General features: G+C 40.9%; 1 protein-coding gene across 1 annotated transcript in view; it reads right to left on the bottom strand.

The window, feature by feature from the left end:
- OTOF (otoferlin) overlaps positions 1–17,112 on the bottom strand; it is a gene marked incomplete at its 5' end in the record, with an annotated part of 209,536 nt that overhangs the window by 10,382 nt on the left and 182,042 nt on the right. Inside the window, 10 exons of the mRNA XM_081944293.1 lie at positions 327–425; positions 1,979–2,067; positions 4,144–4,286; positions 4,954–5,114; positions 6,174–6,344; positions 6,707–6,834; positions 8,104–8,241; positions 9,110–9,244; positions 13,837–13,994; positions 16,065–16,128. Coding sequence (XP_081800419.1) covers positions 327–425; positions 1,979–2,067; positions 4,144–4,286; positions 4,954–5,114; positions 6,174–6,344; positions 6,707–6,834; positions 8,104–8,241; positions 9,110–9,244; positions 13,837–13,994; positions 16,065–16,128 — 1,286 coding nt within the window. The remainder of the gene's footprint in view (positions 1–326; positions 426–1,978; positions 2,068–4,143; positions 4,287–4,953; positions 5,115–6,173; positions 6,345–6,706; positions 6,835–8,103; positions 8,242–9,109; positions 9,245–13,836; positions 13,995–16,064; positions 16,129–17,112) is intronic.

The raw sequence follows: 17,112 nt of genomic DNA, 5'->3' as shown, positions 1-17,112 counted from the left end.
GTAGTAAGTCTTGGTCAATAACTCCTTACCATGACATGACTTCATCACCTTCAGGATAACCTCACTGATGTTCTCAGGAATTGCCAAAAGCTCACACCTAGCTATCACGCACAGCAGACAGTGGCACACAAGAACAAGAACAACACAGGACAGAAGAAAGGGGCAGGAAGCAAAGTATCCATTACTACTGCCTGCACAGAGCAGATGCTTTGCCTAGGAAACAATCAGCCATTTTCTGCAGAGACCTGAGAGCCAAGCGGCACCAAAAGCACAGAAAGCTCACACACAGAATACCCAGCTGGCCTTGAGGGGCCGCATGTACATACCCCCGGACAAAAATGTCACTGGATTTCTCGCCAGTGAAGTAATCATCATCCTCCAGGACTACCTCATCAGTGTTCCAGATTATTACTCTAAGTTCATATCTGACAAGGAGGAAGGAAGGGAGAGAGGGGTGAGAGGAAGGATGGAGGTGGATCTTGAGGGCATAAGGGTGCCAATAAAAATAATGTGCATATACGTTTAAGACATCCACCCCCACCCAGGAAGATTTGAGCTGCTTGAACAAGAACATTACATCTTGGGCTTGATTAGTTTCCTCTTCAGTTGTTTTGGACTTATAACTGGAGTTGAAAAGTATCCATGGGACTCTTCAAATTCAAAGTGATGTTCGCCCCCTGCTTCTCCAAAGAGACAGCAGAATTCCTTTGCTTTTAGTGACTAAGGACTGGCCAGTATATGTTTGGCAACATAGAGTGTTTGCTATTAAATAAGCTTGCATTAGTCAGAATAGGGTGGGGGACTAAATGACATCCTATTTATTATGTCCATAACCCAGCCTTTAACAAGGCAAGGTTCAAAGTCCCATGCCTTGACCCAATCTGTTTTGTTTTTGAGATGTTGTTCCAAAACAGTGTAATTTCCCACTGAAGTTTAAGGTGGGCATCTGGGAGAAAAAGTCATTCTTACTTACACTGCTTCCTTATTAATCTGTTCAGAGGTAACTTTCATGTAACAATCTAAGATGAGACTGTCAGAAAGATATAGGAGTACGTGATCATCTTACCTTTCTCATATTTTAGTAATAATGATCTCTCTCTCTCTCTCTCTCTCTCTCTCTCTCTCTCTCTCTCTCTCTCTCTCTCTCTGTGTGTGTGTGTGTGTGTGTGTGAGTAAACACACATATTCTAAAACATTTAGAATAAATTGTTTATTCATTTGCAATTCATGAATCAGTGACCATGTTTAGCTTTCTGCATCAAGTGAAATAAAATTGTGGCTACTTAAGAGTTGCCTTAAAGGATTCATGAAAGCATTAAATTCTTTTTTTTCTGGCTCAGGAGGAAGTTTGAACAAACATTGGAGCCACTTTAATGGATAGTAGAAAAGGCTGAAATCATACATGTGAAGCATGACAATTAATCTGTCTTGTTCCATCAGAAAAGTCACCTCCAGAGACTGTGCAGGACCTCACAGCTGAATTCAAAGCAGTGCTTTGAGTTATAGCAGGGGTGTCCAAACTTGGCAACTTTAAGACTTGTGGACTTCAACTCCCAGAATTCTCCAGCCAGCCATGCTGGCTGGGGAATTCTGGAAGTTGAAGTCCACAAGTCTTAAAGTTGCCAAGTTTGGACACCCCTGAATTATAGGCAGGGATTCTTACATGTGTGGCAATTCCTTAAACCAAATTCATCCTTTCCTGGGAAATGCATCTTTTCCCAGATGCATCCAACTGATTCGTGCAGAATCGGTTTTTAAAAATGCTATAAACGTATTTTCCCCCATCCATTCAATTATATACAAAAACATTGATAATTAATTATCTCCTCTCTCTCTCTCCTATTTCTCAGTTCCAGTCCTACGTTACTCATCCTTTTCCACCTGGAAGATGTCTTCGTTTTTCCAGCATGCACTGACCCCATCAACCTTAGGACTTTCCAAGTAGAATCCCACCCCCCTCACCCAAACTAGGCATTACTTCTTTGGCTTCCTTGGTGAGATGTCAATGGCAGGGCCTGGTGCCGGCATGTCCATCGGGAACATGTCCACCCATAACTCCAGCCGTCCCTGCAACATTGGAAAGACCCAGTTATTGGTTCCTGATGCCCCCAAGTTTAACTTCTTACCACTGGATTCCATTTTCAGGCTCCACTGCTTCTTTCTTTATCATATCCAGGGCCGGATTTTCCTATAGGCTAACTAGGCTTCAGATCAAGAGGGGCCTTTTATTTTTATTTATTATCCGTGCCACATTTTTTATAAAGGTTAGTATCAATTACAACATGTTTCATTTAATATATTGATATATATCACAGTAATGATGTATTTTATTATCTCTCATGTAATTTACAAACTTAAAAATGGGAGGTGAAAGGGCCCCATAAGTGGAATAGCCTGGGGCCTCTTTTCATCTAAATCCGGCCCTGATCATATCTATTATAAACCTCTATTCATCCCAATATTTTATAAACATGCGGTTAGCCAGGTGATTCATTTTGAATTAAGAACAGTGGGACAGTACATAAGCTGAATTCAAAGGAAACATCCCTCCTTTATTGCTTTCTGGGCCCAGCAATTAGCATTCAGAGATGCATCGTTTCAGAACATAGAGGCTCTAATAAGTAATTCACCAATCTATTCAATCAACTAGTGGCTCATGGAACACATGTGTTCTTTCGGAGAAACTTGTTACCAGTAACCAAGTTCACACTCCTAATTCCCACCTTCTTGCCACTGAACAGTTGACATATTAGTACCCTAATGAGCTAAACAGTGGACACTCCTTCTACCCAACTGATTAACACTGAGAAAACTGTTTCTTTAAACCAGGGGTGTCAAATTGGCAGCCCGAAGGCTGGATGCAACACACGCGGGCCACGCCCACCCCAGCTCCACGAATGGGGAAAGCATCGTGAAATGTCACATGACAGCTATGTGACACCACGACACCCAGACTCTAAAGGGTTACTAAGCTCGTTTACTTCTCAGCATCAAAATGAAAAGAACAAGAAGGTATAGTAGCTGTGCCAAGAAGGACTGAAGACATTTCCAGCCTACAGAATGATGTCCTTTGTATCTCTAAGGAAAAAGCTATTAAGAACTATGCCATCCAAAAGGTGATTGTAGTGCACCTTAAGACAGCTCTGAAAGTGAGTAACTTCAACTCCTATCCAAGCTTTGCATAAAGCTTCTCTAATGTGTTAGCTATGCAGGATGAAGAACTGCTCCCATTTAAATCTAAAAGGACCGTACCTCTCCTCCTAGGTTCAGGCTTACGTTGGGACCAACTCCAAAACCCGTCAAAGGAGACAGTTTTAATGGATCTGTTCAGTGACGTGTGGTGAGGTTTATGGCTGGTGAGGCTGGTGACGTCATCAGCGCGAGCCGCGGTCCCCTTCATGTTGACTCAGGAAAGCGGGGAATGGGACCACGTGTGCAGGAGGCTGAAGCTGCCTCAGCCTCCTGCACACGTAGTCCCATTACCCTCCTTCCTGACTCCCAAGTCAACATGAAGGGGACCACGGAGCGCGCTCTGCGGGACCACGGCTCATGCTCTGCGGTCCCCTTCATGTTGACTCAGGAAGGCGGGGAATGGGACCACGTGCGTAGAAGGGAGGCTGAGGCTAGAGGAGCCTCCTGCACACGTGGTCCCATCTTCAGACCACGTGTGCAGAAGGCTCCTCAGCGCTTTTTCCCTTTTTATTTATTTTCATGATGAGAGCGGTGAGGCTCTGCCTCCCCTGCCTCCCCTGACCGCACGTCCCTGGATCTGTTCCTAATATGGACTCAATACATTTCATTTACAAATGAAAAAAGAAAAAGAAAGGACTCCTCTACAACCAGTGTGGACTTCTACTCAGAAAAGTTTATAATGGTAAACTCTTTCCAAAGAGTTTTTAGAAACTCCCTTTAAATGTTGAGCATCACAACATCTTAGGACTGTGTCAACAGTGAAGTGATCAGACTCACAGGCATTAAGAAATGTCATAGGTTTACGCCAAAAGGGTCTTCTTCAGTGCAATGCTTAGCCTTTACAAGAAAGAGTATAAGACACAAACAGAAGTTATAGCAGAATGCAGATACAATTGAGGTGCTAGGGCCAACCGAACAGTGTATGTGGGGACAATAATATTGCTAAAGTACCTGCTCAATGCCTGGCTTGTCTGGGTTCAGCAATGGCCTTGTTTCCACATGCTCAGGCACTAATTTGCAGCCCACACGGGGGATTTCCTCCCAGTGGTGCAACACAGTCAGTGCCAGATGCTCATCAGTCTGCTTTTTCTGACCTGCAAGCATGGAGAAGACATCAAAGACTCGGAGGCAATGAAAGAATGTAACCAAGGTTGGTCTTGTTATTTATTTATGCCTTCCTCATCCATATAGATGCTGGGCAAGGTACAAGTTCAAAAACCAAACCACCCCATGAAAGCCAAACACAATTAAACATATACCACAATAAAGGATTATATTAGCAAAACTGTATTTGAATAATGGGGTTCAAGTAGAATGAAATTAATCCAAATTTTGGGTTAAGATTAATGGAAAGTTTTCACATGCATCTTCTGAAAATTAAATAAGTTAGTGTAATGTTGCTGGTATATTGAATAACTTAATTTTATTTATTAATCACCAGAGGAGAAAGAAGATAAAGTGAGTAACAGACAGTTGCCTGGATCTCTCTTTCCTTCATAACTGAAACTACCGCATGCTCTCACTCTCAACTTATCATTTCTCTAATAATTGTGGACATTTCCAAATCCATCTTTACAGGCATGAGAGTGAGGTTTTTGATTTTTGGAAGATAAACCTTTGATTCTCAGGATTCTGAATTCTATGTCTACTTCTAAAGGCAATATTTTTAGAGTATAATACCACAAGTTAGTTATAAAATAATACAAGGTTATGCTTCATAAACTCATACATCATTGAAGTGCCTTGATTTTCAGCACTTACCATTTTCATCCTCTACTTCAGTGGTGCCGGTGAAGACTCGATTGGTCACCTTCACTCTGCCTCCGGGGCCATAGTGGGGACCATCAGTTTTTCCTTCTTTACAAAGCTTGGATAGGATTTGGGTAGGCTTTTGGGGGTCTCTCCACATATTATATCCATGTCTGTGGAGAGAAAGGTTGTCAGATCAAGTCCTCAGGTCTGTAAATTTGTAATCCCGCCTTTAACAGACGCTCTTTTGAAATCAGGATGCTATTTTAATAAGATTGTATTAATGTGGAAGAGTTATTTATGACCCTAGAAGTATTTCTTGATATACAAATGAGATCAAGACCCAGTGGTGAAATTAAATTTTTTCTTACTACCGGTTCTATGGGTGTGGCTTGGTGGGTGTGGTGTGGCTTGGTGGCCGTGGTTTGGTGGCTATGGCAGGGCATTGATACTGCAAAATCTCTATTCCCACTCCACTCTGGGGCCAGCCATAGGTGGCATTTGCTGGCTCTCTGAACTACTCAAACTTTTCCCTACCGGTTCTCAAGAACCTGACAGAACCTGCTGGATTTCATCCCTGCCAAGACCTCATCTTAAACAGGTGGGCTATATCTGTATATTCTTGCTTGCAGCTGAACACTACTTACCTCAGCTGACTACACACGATAGACAAAGGGGATACAGTTAATGCAGTGGTGGGTTGCTCCCGGTTCAGCTGAACCAGTAGTAGTGGTGGCAGAAGAAGCATTGAGCGTGAGTGTGCCTGAACCGATAGTAAAAATATTTGCAACCCACCACTGACCTAATGCCTCCAACATGGAAAGCCAGTGTTTTATCTGTTGTATTAGGCCATATGCACCAAAATCCTATTAGATTTTAGACAAATTCTGGCCCTTCTATCTATCATGAATAGTCAGTGTTGGATTAATATGGCCAACAGTATGACTTGATGAAAAGAACTCCCTTTATTCCTAAAAATGTTATATGTTTGTTTCTTAAAATACTCAAACTCATATGGTACAGTCAGATCGGTAAGATTTCCTAAGACACAGGCAGGCTTGAAAGTCAGAGATGTGATTTATATCTTTCCAAAGAGTTAGGTATTTTCTTATTAAAAGGTAAAATCTATAATTTGAGTGAGAAAAGGCTGGCTTTTGGGGGTATCGTTAGAACATTATTTTAACATTATTATTTTAACATTTTAAAATAATGAGAAGGTTAACAATTCTTACAGAGCATAGTTCCAAGAAATGCCACATGTTGCTCTATGCTTGCTGTAATATCGGTTCTCCAGATCTATCTTTGTCTCACCAATCAGATCATCCGAGCCCACCAAGTCCCAATCATAAATAGCCACCGTCAACATGGATTCCATAGGGAACGTAGCCTCAATATCAAAGGATCTATATGGGAGGAAACAGGAACAACAGCAATTGGGATCAACTTTTCCATGAAATGGAGAGTCTTATGCAGAAACCTAAAAGGCATCCTTTGGCTATTTTGAAGAAAATTTGTTCCTGAGGTATGTTTATGGCTAAAATGAGCAAAAAAATGTAGAACTAAAAATGAAACTTGGAGAATTCAGGGCTGCACTAAAGTTAATTAATTAAACCCATTATATGCCATTGCATATGTGCTCCTATTTTTCGTGGTAGCATCTTTTTTTTTTTTTTATGTGCACAAATAACATCTAAATGCCTTAACTGGCTTCCATGTAATCCTGTAGTATTTAACACTCATTCTGGTTCACCAGGTTCACTCTTACTTTCCAAAGACTGGGTTCAGCTGTTTAGAGATGTAATTCTCCTTGTCTTTGATATCTGTCTTTCCCAGTTTGATGACAACATAAGGGTCAGCTTTGCCATTGATGTCAGCAGGATGCAAATCAGTAGCCTGGAAGGGAAGTCAATCAACAATCAAGAGAAAAAGACTTTTCAGTGGTTGTCCTGTAAGGCAGAACTCCCCAAAGTGAACAATGTCACTCCTCAAGGGTTGATGGTATTATCCATTACTGTTGTTATTATTTGTAGTATTTATTAAATAAGTACTTAATTATATTCATACAATAAATGTTTGTGGATTGATGAACAATCTGAAACTTCATGAGGGGGTCGATGAGCGGAAAAATGTGAGGAACCTAGGTGAAACTTTCTGGGGAAAGTTCCTTTAGACTCTCTAAAGGAACTTTTCCCAGAAAGTTTCACCTAGTACTTTTAGTGTTACGAAAATACAATTTTTAGTCTCTCAAACATATTACATTTAGTGTTTTCAAAACCTAATTGTTTTACTGCTGTTTTTTATTGTGATTTTATGCTGTTTTCATTCTTCATGATAATTGCTGCTCCTGATTTTCATGTTATTGCTTTAATAAATACATTTTCACTCACTACACATCAGTTTGGCTTTGGGGTGATCTAGAAATTAAACCAAGTGTTAAGTGGACAAAGCAGTTCTGATAGGGACAACAAGGAGTTCTTCTACCTCTTTGGCTAGCCAGTTTGAGGGAGTATTTTGAGTCTCTCAAAAAGTATAGAAGTTAGGAGACAGAGGCCTAGAAAAAGTGAGTGCTGGGAAAGGAAAATCCTTAGCAGTCAAACATACGAGACTTTAGGCACATCTGCTCTAGAACTGGAACTTCAAAATTTTGCCACCAATCAGAATGTTCCTCTCTTTAGCTGGCCCAATAACCAGCTAGCATGTGAACCCCACTGAGAGAACAAACATGTGTATATGGGCCAGCAAAATAGCATACAATTATTACAGTGGTGGGTTCTGGGAGGTACGGCCCCTTCGCAGCATACTAGTTGCGACGGGATCCGGACCCCACCACTGAATTATTACTCCTAATAGCATACATTTATTACTCCTAAGGTGAATAGCACTATCTGAGGGTCTTTTTCTTAATTTCCTTCTTCTGCTTACCAGCTCTCCACCCACCCCTAGCTTATAAAATCTGTTTCTAATTATTCAGGGGAGGGCATAGCAACAAATCATTATTCCTAAAATCTGGGGAGTCAGTACTCAATAGCAAAGAGCAAACCAAGCCTGAGCATTTCTAGATAACGCATGGAAGTCCAAATCTCCAGAAGAGGAAAAGTGCTCAGAGCTGGAATTGATATGAGAACAAAATGGCCTTGAAAGATGTATCTCACTTGTTCTCACCCTCACAATGTAGACCCGGACCAACACGTTGATGGGATCATTGTTTGGAATTCCTTGGAACATGCCAAAAGTAGGGTCATAGCCAGCCTCCTTGGTGATATCATCAGGAAGAGGCACTTTATAAACACACAGGGACCCCTGGGAAGGAGAAGACATAATTTTAGCCCAATTAAAAGTCCATCTAGGTTTTTGGCAAAGAAGGCAAGAAGTTACGAAGTTCTCTTTTCCCAACTTCTGGCAACAGCACCAGGCCTGTAACACAACAGCACCAGTGTGTTCTGACACTTTAAAGTTTAAACAATATAGCGGAATCAAAGTTTTTTGTGGCTCTAATGGAATTACACCCCACTTGGGAATATTTTAAACTTAAAAAAAAGATAAAATGTAATAAATAAGTAATTTACAAAAAACTTACAATTTCCACAAGAGAGCTATATTTAAGTAGATGTTATTTTTTCAGCTGTTGGAATGGTGACAAAATATTTACCTACTCAGCAAAGTTAGTGAAAAAAAATTTCTTAGTGCTGAACTGGCGTCGTTGACAATGAGCACATAGTGCCTATTTTGTTCTTGCAAACTGCAAATGCTCTGATGCATGTGTGACTGATGGGGGTGCTGAGAAGGATTAGAGCAATTCCAAGCAATTCTTTCATTGGCCTTTTTTCCCCTAGTGTAGACAAGGGAAATCACACTTTTCTCCACCCAAAGCAAATGGAAGAAGGGATGAACCGTATATATATCAGAGAAGAATTAACATTTGAAAGACCTGTTTTCATCTTTAATTTGGATCAACATCCCTGATTTATCTATCTGTCTTTTCACTCATTCCATTAATCTTGCTAAATCCCCATTTGTTTTTCTTTTAAAACAAGACCACTTTAATGGAACACATTCTCTGTTCCAGTCAAAAGAGTGAAATCAGATCCTTTCTTTGCCTCTCTGGCTAGCCACTTAGTCTACCAGGATGAGCAGAATTGGAATTAAGTAAGTGGAATTTCACGCTCACTTTGAATCTTCCCACAATGCGATCTTCATCTGCAGAATTGTCATCATCATCTCCAATCTTCCCACGAAGGAGGTTAAAAGTATGCAGCCAGTCCTCAAAATTATCAAACTCTGTCTCCAGTTCTTTGGGATACACCTAAGATAGTATGGAGCAAATAACATAATTTGGGCCTGAGGCTATTATGATCACATATTTTGACTTATTTAGAAGTAACAGTACTTATTGGTCAAAATGTTTTGCTGATGCAGGAGGCATGATGTGCAGACATGCATCATGTCAGCTTCAAAATGTGGTCCTTGATCCTTTTTACTAAAAAAAAATGTAAAACATCTGTAAGCAAACAATAATATGCAAGAACGGAACCACCCAATTGATGAGATCTCTTTTCCCCATTTTTCCCCCCAGTTTTCTCACCGGTCTGAAAGTCATAACTATTTTTATCATCATTTATGACTGTCAGGCCTGCAGTTATATTCCTTTTTAGGATCTTTGGCCTGCCACACTCTCTATTATTTCATTATGCTGTTTCATTAGTGTAGTATTGGGAGGGGGAATAGAAAGGAGTAGAATTGTGGAATGTGTTGTTGTCATTCCTTTCTAGAAGCCCAAGGTCATCTTTTCTCTCCGCACCTCTGCACCTGACCGGAACCAGCTGGGTGGAGATGCCAGCATGGAAGAAGAAGATTGGACCATGTGATGGATTTATGGGTGTGGGGATAAGATCATGAACTTTCAACTGGGTGGAATCCCAGGAAGCTTTTAGATTTGGGATTCCACAGATGTGCCAACATGTCTGTCTTATTAAATTGGAATTTTAAGGATAGCTCTGCCTTGGACTCTGATTTAATTCTGCATGATATTTGGAACGCTGACAATGACATTGCAAAATATAATTGTTGCCACAAGTTTTATTTCGTTCCATTTGTATCTTCTCCCCCCCCCCCCCCATTCTCATCATTGATGAACAGCACATACACAATACAGAATTCCACTGTGATACTGCAGGGATGTGTGTGTGTATGTGTTATTTTGCAGAAACACACTTCCTCGTAAACAAAATAAAATAATAATGAAGCAAAGAATGTGAAAAGTTTTTAAAATGAGGTCAGCATATTTAATCATTGCAGTAGAGGTACACTGACACTCTATATTCAATTTGGTAGCCTTTAGATGAATTGAGTATAATTGTTGTCATCTTCAACCAGCATGACCTGTCAGAACATCTGGAAAAGAAGCCTGAAAGGAAGTGAAGAAATGGATGAACAAAAGGAACTGCAACCGACTTCCGGTTCCGGCGGCCACCAGCGACAAGCAAGTGTTTGCTCGCTCCGGCTCCTCGGTGGGCTTCCCCACTCCTTGGGGGGCACAGGACGCCCCGCAGAGGCGTCCTGCCAGAGGGGCGGCATCGCGGGGGATCCCTGGATCGGCGGCGGCCAGCGGGAGGTCCCCCGCTTCGCCCAAGGCACCGGGGAGCAGATCGGAGGACGCGTGGGCATCTTCGCTGAATGCTGTGCGGAGAATGAACAAGCAGAAGGAAGCAGCGGCAGTGCAGTGAGGCGCATACCCCCCCTCCACTCCCTTTATTGAATTGAAGAACTTTTCAGCAGTTTAAGACTTTTTCTTTCGGCTAACGTGGGAGGCGCAGCTGGAGGGAGGGGGATTTCCCCCCCCCTCAGACAGGCGGCTTGGAACAATTTTGCTCTCAGCCCCAGGGGAAGGAGGAGGGGGGAGAGCCAACCAATGATGCCACACCCTTGCTTAAAGTGACTTTCTTTGAACTTAACCCCATAATATACTGATGATCTGAAAACTTTGGGAACTTTGAAAACTTTGTTATGCCTCTAAACCTGAAGCTGGCAGGGCAAGATGGCACACTTCCGTTGTCTTCATGAACTGTGAAACCTGACACCACCTTTAAAAATTCAGGCTTCCGGTCTTTGTCTCCGTGCTACTCAGATAAACCTCTTGTGGATTGCTACTCTTTGAACTCCCTGGAGTGAAAAACTTTACTCTACTGCCAGGCTGATTAGAGAAATTCTCTCCTGCCTGGACCCTCTGCCTCCTGGACTCATCTGGCTGCTCTGCCGCTCTAACTGTCCATTCTCTACACTGACTGAGCTCTTTATTCTATAAACAATGTCTCCTAAAAGACCACCTCCTGGAAAGCCTGGCTTTGCTACCTCTGCCCCGACATCAGCAACTTCCAGCCCTGCTACACAATCAAAGATAACAGACCTGATGCAACCTAAAAGTACAGAGATGGATTTGCAACAAATGCTCCAGCAACTTTTACAGGGACAAGAGGAAATTAAGAAACAATTAAAGGAAATGAAAGAAGAAATTAAAGAGAATCAAGCCCAAATTTATAAGAACTCACAGAGACTGGACCTTTTGGAGGGTGGGGCGGATGAGATGAGGGAGGGGGTGGAGGCGGTGCAGAAGGGAAACAAAGAACTTGATACCCAACAAATGAAAATAGAATTTGAGAGAATGTCCTTTTATCTTAGATTTCAAAATGTGATGGAAGCAGATGATGAAAACATAAGGGACATCATGATAAATATTTTGGCTGAATATATCCATAAAGAAAAACAACAGATGGAATGGGAGATAGACCTGGTTTATAGAGTGAACTCAGCCTATGCCAGAACACACAACGTACCCAGGGAGGTACATATTAAATCTCTTAGGAAAAGCACAAGAGACGAAATTCTGGGTGCACAAAGGGGGCAAGCCCTGACATACCATGATAGGGAAATAACCATTCTGAAGCAGATCCCCAAGAAAGTTAGGGAAAAAAGGAAAAATTATTCGCAATTAGCGAATAAATTATACCAGAAGGGGGTGTGGTTCAGATGGTTGATGCCTGAAGGTATGTTAATATTCTGGGAGGAGACAAGAATTAGAATCAACACATCCATAGAGGCACAGGCCTTTATGGAAAAAAATAAAACACACCTAGAAAAAACAGAAGATCCTACAACAGATATGCAGGACACGGGAGTGGCCGGAGCTCTGCTGGCGGGGGGAGATGGGGCAATACCAAGAAAGCTCAGGTCACAAAAATGAATAAGAAAATCTTTTTGACATAAACTGATCGAAAGTACCAATGGAATTAACACGTGGACTATATACTACTATGTATTAAATTGATTGAAAGTACCAACAGAATTAATATGCTGACTATATATGACTATGTATTAATGACTTTTACCCAGATGTATACTATGAGTTTGGAGGGAGGGGGCGCCTACCACACTTTGCAACTGCCAAAATTTGTATACTTTTCCCACTACCTTTTCCCTTGTAAATTTAAAAAAAAAACAATAAAACTTTGTTAAAAAAAAAAAAAGGAACTGCAACCAATTTTGTATATGGTTGAAATCTCCCCAGAACTGAGATAGCTGGGAGGTTAGGTTGACATTCTTTTGCTTCAGAATTTCTGTCTGTGGAATGGTATATTTACTAGAAGACTCCTCTCTCTACTTAATGGCAGTTTTATCTGTTTTAAAATATCTTGTTCCAAGAGGACATTCAAAGAAAAAAATATGTTGTCTCTTAGCCTCTCAAAACTAAGTATCCCAAGGAAATATTACATAATATTTTCTTTTATTTTGCCATTTTAGGACAAAAATTAACTTGCATTGTTTGATTATATTTTTATCCTTGTCAATGTTGTTGATGGTACTTTTGAGTGCAGTAATTCTAATAACACCAAGTCATGTACTGTTTTCATTTTAAGAACATGGCCATGTAATCTGGAATTCAAAAAGATAGGCAGAAATATAAGCAGCAATGAGTGGCTCAGAGGTTCCCAATATTGCATTGCTGAATGATGCCTGAAGGAAGTTTATGGGAAATTCCTTCTCCTGAGCCACTTAGCTCAGTGCTGGCTGCACTGAGTCATAGCAAGTCTATAGGATTTCAGAAGAGGGTCTTTCTCAACTAATAAAGGAGAGTATTTGTAGCTCAGGGTTGAAATGAAGGGTTCTTGATGCTCTCTGAGTTTGGTTGTTTTCTTGCCGATGTTTCATTACTCAAAATTAGTAACATCATCAGTGCTAGTGACTAGCCATGCATGTCACTGGCACTGATGATGTTACCACTTTTGGATAATGAAACATCTGCAAGTAAACAACCAAGCACAGAGAGCACCAAGGACTTCTCTTTCTCAACTCTCTGGAGATGAAAAGAGATAAGGATTTTCAATCCTTCAGAATGCCCATTAGGGCTGGCCAGTCCTACAAGTGGAATATCATGGACATCTTAAAGCACTCCACTTTATACTTAATAACATTCTGCAAACCACGTGGCGTAAATTCTGACCCTGCTCCCTTTGGTGATGGTGTAGCATGACAGGCATGCTCTTTATAGAGCAAAGCGGCTATCAAAGGACCACTGATAAAGTCCACGATAAGAGTTGCCTATCCATTATGCATGCACTACTACATTTCGGCACACTTAGAATAATGGAAAGCTTGCCTGCTAATTGTTAATTATTTGGATTGGCAGTAATGGATGCTGGATTTCATTTGGGAAACTGGCATCTCCTAGAACACACGAGCTGAATTCTGAACGATGCTTCATTTTGGATTCTTGTAGAGTTCCCCTTCAGTTCAAAGGGACTCCACCAGGAAAAAAAAGGACTAAAAATACAAAGCATTAAAACATTACAATTGGATAAAATGCTTTTCATTTAATTGGGATTAGGAATGGGAACAGCTCACCTTCATCTCGTCGATCTTCTGCTTGTTCTTCTTTTCAGGGGCATCAGGTTGGGGCTGCTGCTGTTTTTTCTTCTTGTCCTCTTTGGATAATTTGACCTTGTCTTTGGTCTTTCCTTGGGCTTTTGAGCCTTTCATAGGAGAGTCATCAAGTCTCATTTCTGAGCTCCCAGAGAAGAGCAGCAGATATGGATGGCAAGAATAAGAAGTTTGTGGTGGGGAAGGCATGAGATAAAAAGCAAAAATCAGCCAATGGCATGCATGAAAGCTGACAGAAAGGTTAACTAGTAAAAAGTAGAGTTTGCAATACTGATCTAGCTTCCAGCCCTGAAATAATCATGCAAGCAATCACCTTGTGCTGGTTATGAATATTCAGTGGATTCTTGGGGCCCTGTGGTTTCTTATTGGACAGACATTTCATTACCTGAACTGATATGTATCCTAAATAAATAATTGAGTTGAAGTGAATGGGTTAACAGAGGTAGAAAATGCAAGAATTAGAACCAAATCAAGAGAAGAGATCAAGGTGTTGGCACCATCAGCTGTTGTTCTACTTACACACAACACAATTATCCCATGGCACTCTGTAACAAGTGACAACGGGAGGGGACGGGGGGAAGAATAATCAGAAACCTGTGGCCTAGTAAACTAGATTGCTTCTCTTTACTGACCATACCTTAAAACAGGGGTAGGCTGCTATGGGTTCGCCCAGGTTCGGGAGAACCCTTAGCTAATGTTATGGCTTGGAGAACTTCAGCCTTCCATCCTTCCGAGGTGGGTAAAATGAAGAGCCAGATTGTTGGGGGTGGGGCAAGAGGCTGACTCTGTAAACTGCTTAGAGGGGGCTGGAAAGCACTATGAAGCAGTATATGTCTAAGTGCTATTGATAGTGTTAAGCACAATCTTCAAAGTGATCTGGTTACTTTAGAGAGCCAGGTTTTGGCCACAAAAACAGATTAAGAGGGAAATTTGGAATGGCAAATGGCTGTTATGAAAAGGTATGGCTGTTATATGGGGGGGGAGGATACTTTTTCATATTTCCTACTAATTTAAGTAGTATTATTCTATAAACAGGGACACGGTGGCTCAGTGGCTAAGATGCTGAGCTTGTCGATTAGAAAGGTCAGCAGGTTCAGTGGTTCAAATCCCTAGCACCGCATAGCAGAGTGAGCTCCCGTTACTTGTCCCAGCTTCTGCCAACCTAGCAGTTCAAAAGCACACAAAAATGCAAATAGAAAAATAGGAACCACCTTTGGTGGGAAGGTAAAGCGTTCTGTGCACCTTCGGCATTTAGTCATGCTGGGCCACATGACCACGGAGACATCTTCGTACAGTGCTGGCTCTTCAGCTTTGAAACAGAAGTGAGCACCACCCTCTAGAGTCAGAAACAACTAGCACATATGTGCAAGGGGAACCTTTACCTTTACCTTATTCTATAAACTCCCATGAGCTCCCATATACTCCTGAGAAGAAATTTTTATATATCCCCATAAGGATATTGTCCTTCAGTACAGTTTCTTGTGTGCTTACTTTAGCACCATATACTCTTCTCAATATAGGGACTTGCTAGATATTGCTATGTCTTTAATTGTTCTGTAATAGACAATCAATCAACAGGCGAAATGCTTCCTTATTAAAAAGCTGCAGTGAAAAGAATGTTTTTCCTGTTTATTGTTAGAGTTTTCTTTGTAAGGGAAGAATCAGAAGCTCTCCTCTCCTGTTTCTTTTGTCTTCCTACTTTTCAAAGATTTACCTTCAGTGGTGTCCATCAGGGGTGGGTTCCTGCTAGTTCTAACCTCTTCTATAGAAGAGGTTCCACAAATCTACAATGCCGTTTAGAACCAGTTCCAGCTCCATCACCCCCCCGCCAGTCCGCACATCATCAAGATGAAGAGCGAGAGGAGGAATTCTGGGAGTTGAAGTCCACAAGTCTTAAAGCTGTCAAGTTTGAAAACCCCTGGGTTTTTTTTTCTAAAGGGTTACAGATGTAAGGGTCTTGTAACTTGACAACTTTTAGAGTTGCGTGCTTCAAATGCCAGAGTTTCTGAGCCAACATTTTGGTTGCTAAACAAGAGCGTTGTTAAGTGAGTTTCACCACATTTTACAAGTTGGCCATGCCCACCCAGTCACATGGCTGGGAAGCCACTCTCACCCAGTCACATGGCCAGCAAGCCGCTCCCACAAAGCAGGCCACACCTACAGAAGAGATTCTAAAAAAATTTAAAACCCACCATTGGTGTCCATCTCTTCTTTCTCCTCAGCTTCTGCTGCAGCTGCCTCTTGCTGCCGAAGTAACTATAAAAACGAAGGTTAGCCAATGGGGTGGTTAAATATAGCACAATTTTTCTTTCAACACATGGGCGGTAATCATTTATCAGACTACAGAAATACAGACAAAGGTGAATTCAAAGGCAATACTTCCTGTGGCATGACAAAAATCATGCCATCCCCAGTCCTGGAGACACCTATGTTTAGAAATTTGGAAAGGCCAAATATATCTCATAATCAGGAATACGGAGTTGGATTAATTTGTATGTTTTGTCACATGATAATTTTAAAAGTAATGGTCTGCACGGAAATGGTCAAATTAACTTTCAAACTGCAAGATAAAGAAGGAAAAGAATACCATACAGTATGGGATAAATGGTATTATTGGCTAGAGAACAGAAATATTGAATGAAAGTAGAATTTATATACATGTAATATTAGTTTATAGGAATTATAAATGCAAAAAGGAACTAGCCAATGTAAAACGAATGGAAAGTATGTATGACGATAAACAAAATGGGATATACTGATGTCTTAAGAATGGATATAGAATGTGGTTTTTATGTTTTGTTTTGTTAAAAGCTCAATAAAAACTATAAATTTAAAGAAACATAGGTTAAGAAGCAGGAGAAATAAAAAGAGGAAATGTTAAGTTAGCATTGTCGGAAGAAGATACTGTTAAGTGTTATTATTATTATATTATTATTATCAAAATTATTGTGATGAATACTATAGCAAATATGTGGATTATGACCGCTTAAAAACACCTGTACCCAGATCACACAGTTTGATGGAAATTCATTTTTTATATGTTATATAAACAAAATAAATAAAACATTATTTGTATGTTTTGTCAGTGAAGAATGAAATGTGAGACTGGATCTCACATAGTCTTTCATCTCAGCAGGATAATATTGCCAGGTGAATTACTAGATACTTCTGAGATCTTCTTTCTCTGATATCTAAAAGAGTTCAGGGCCCGTAGCCCATAAACCAGGGGTGTCCAAACTT

This window comes from Natrix helvetica, assembly GCF_964273705.1.
Source record: "Natrix helvetica genome assembly, chromosome: 2".
In the NCBI taxonomy this organism is placed as follows: domain Eukaryota; kingdom Metazoa; phylum Chordata; class Lepidosauria; order Squamata; family Natricidae; genus Natrix; species Natrix helvetica.
The sequence above is the reverse complement of the archived record's forward strand: the minus strand, read 5'-3'. Positions and strand labels throughout refer to the sequence as shown.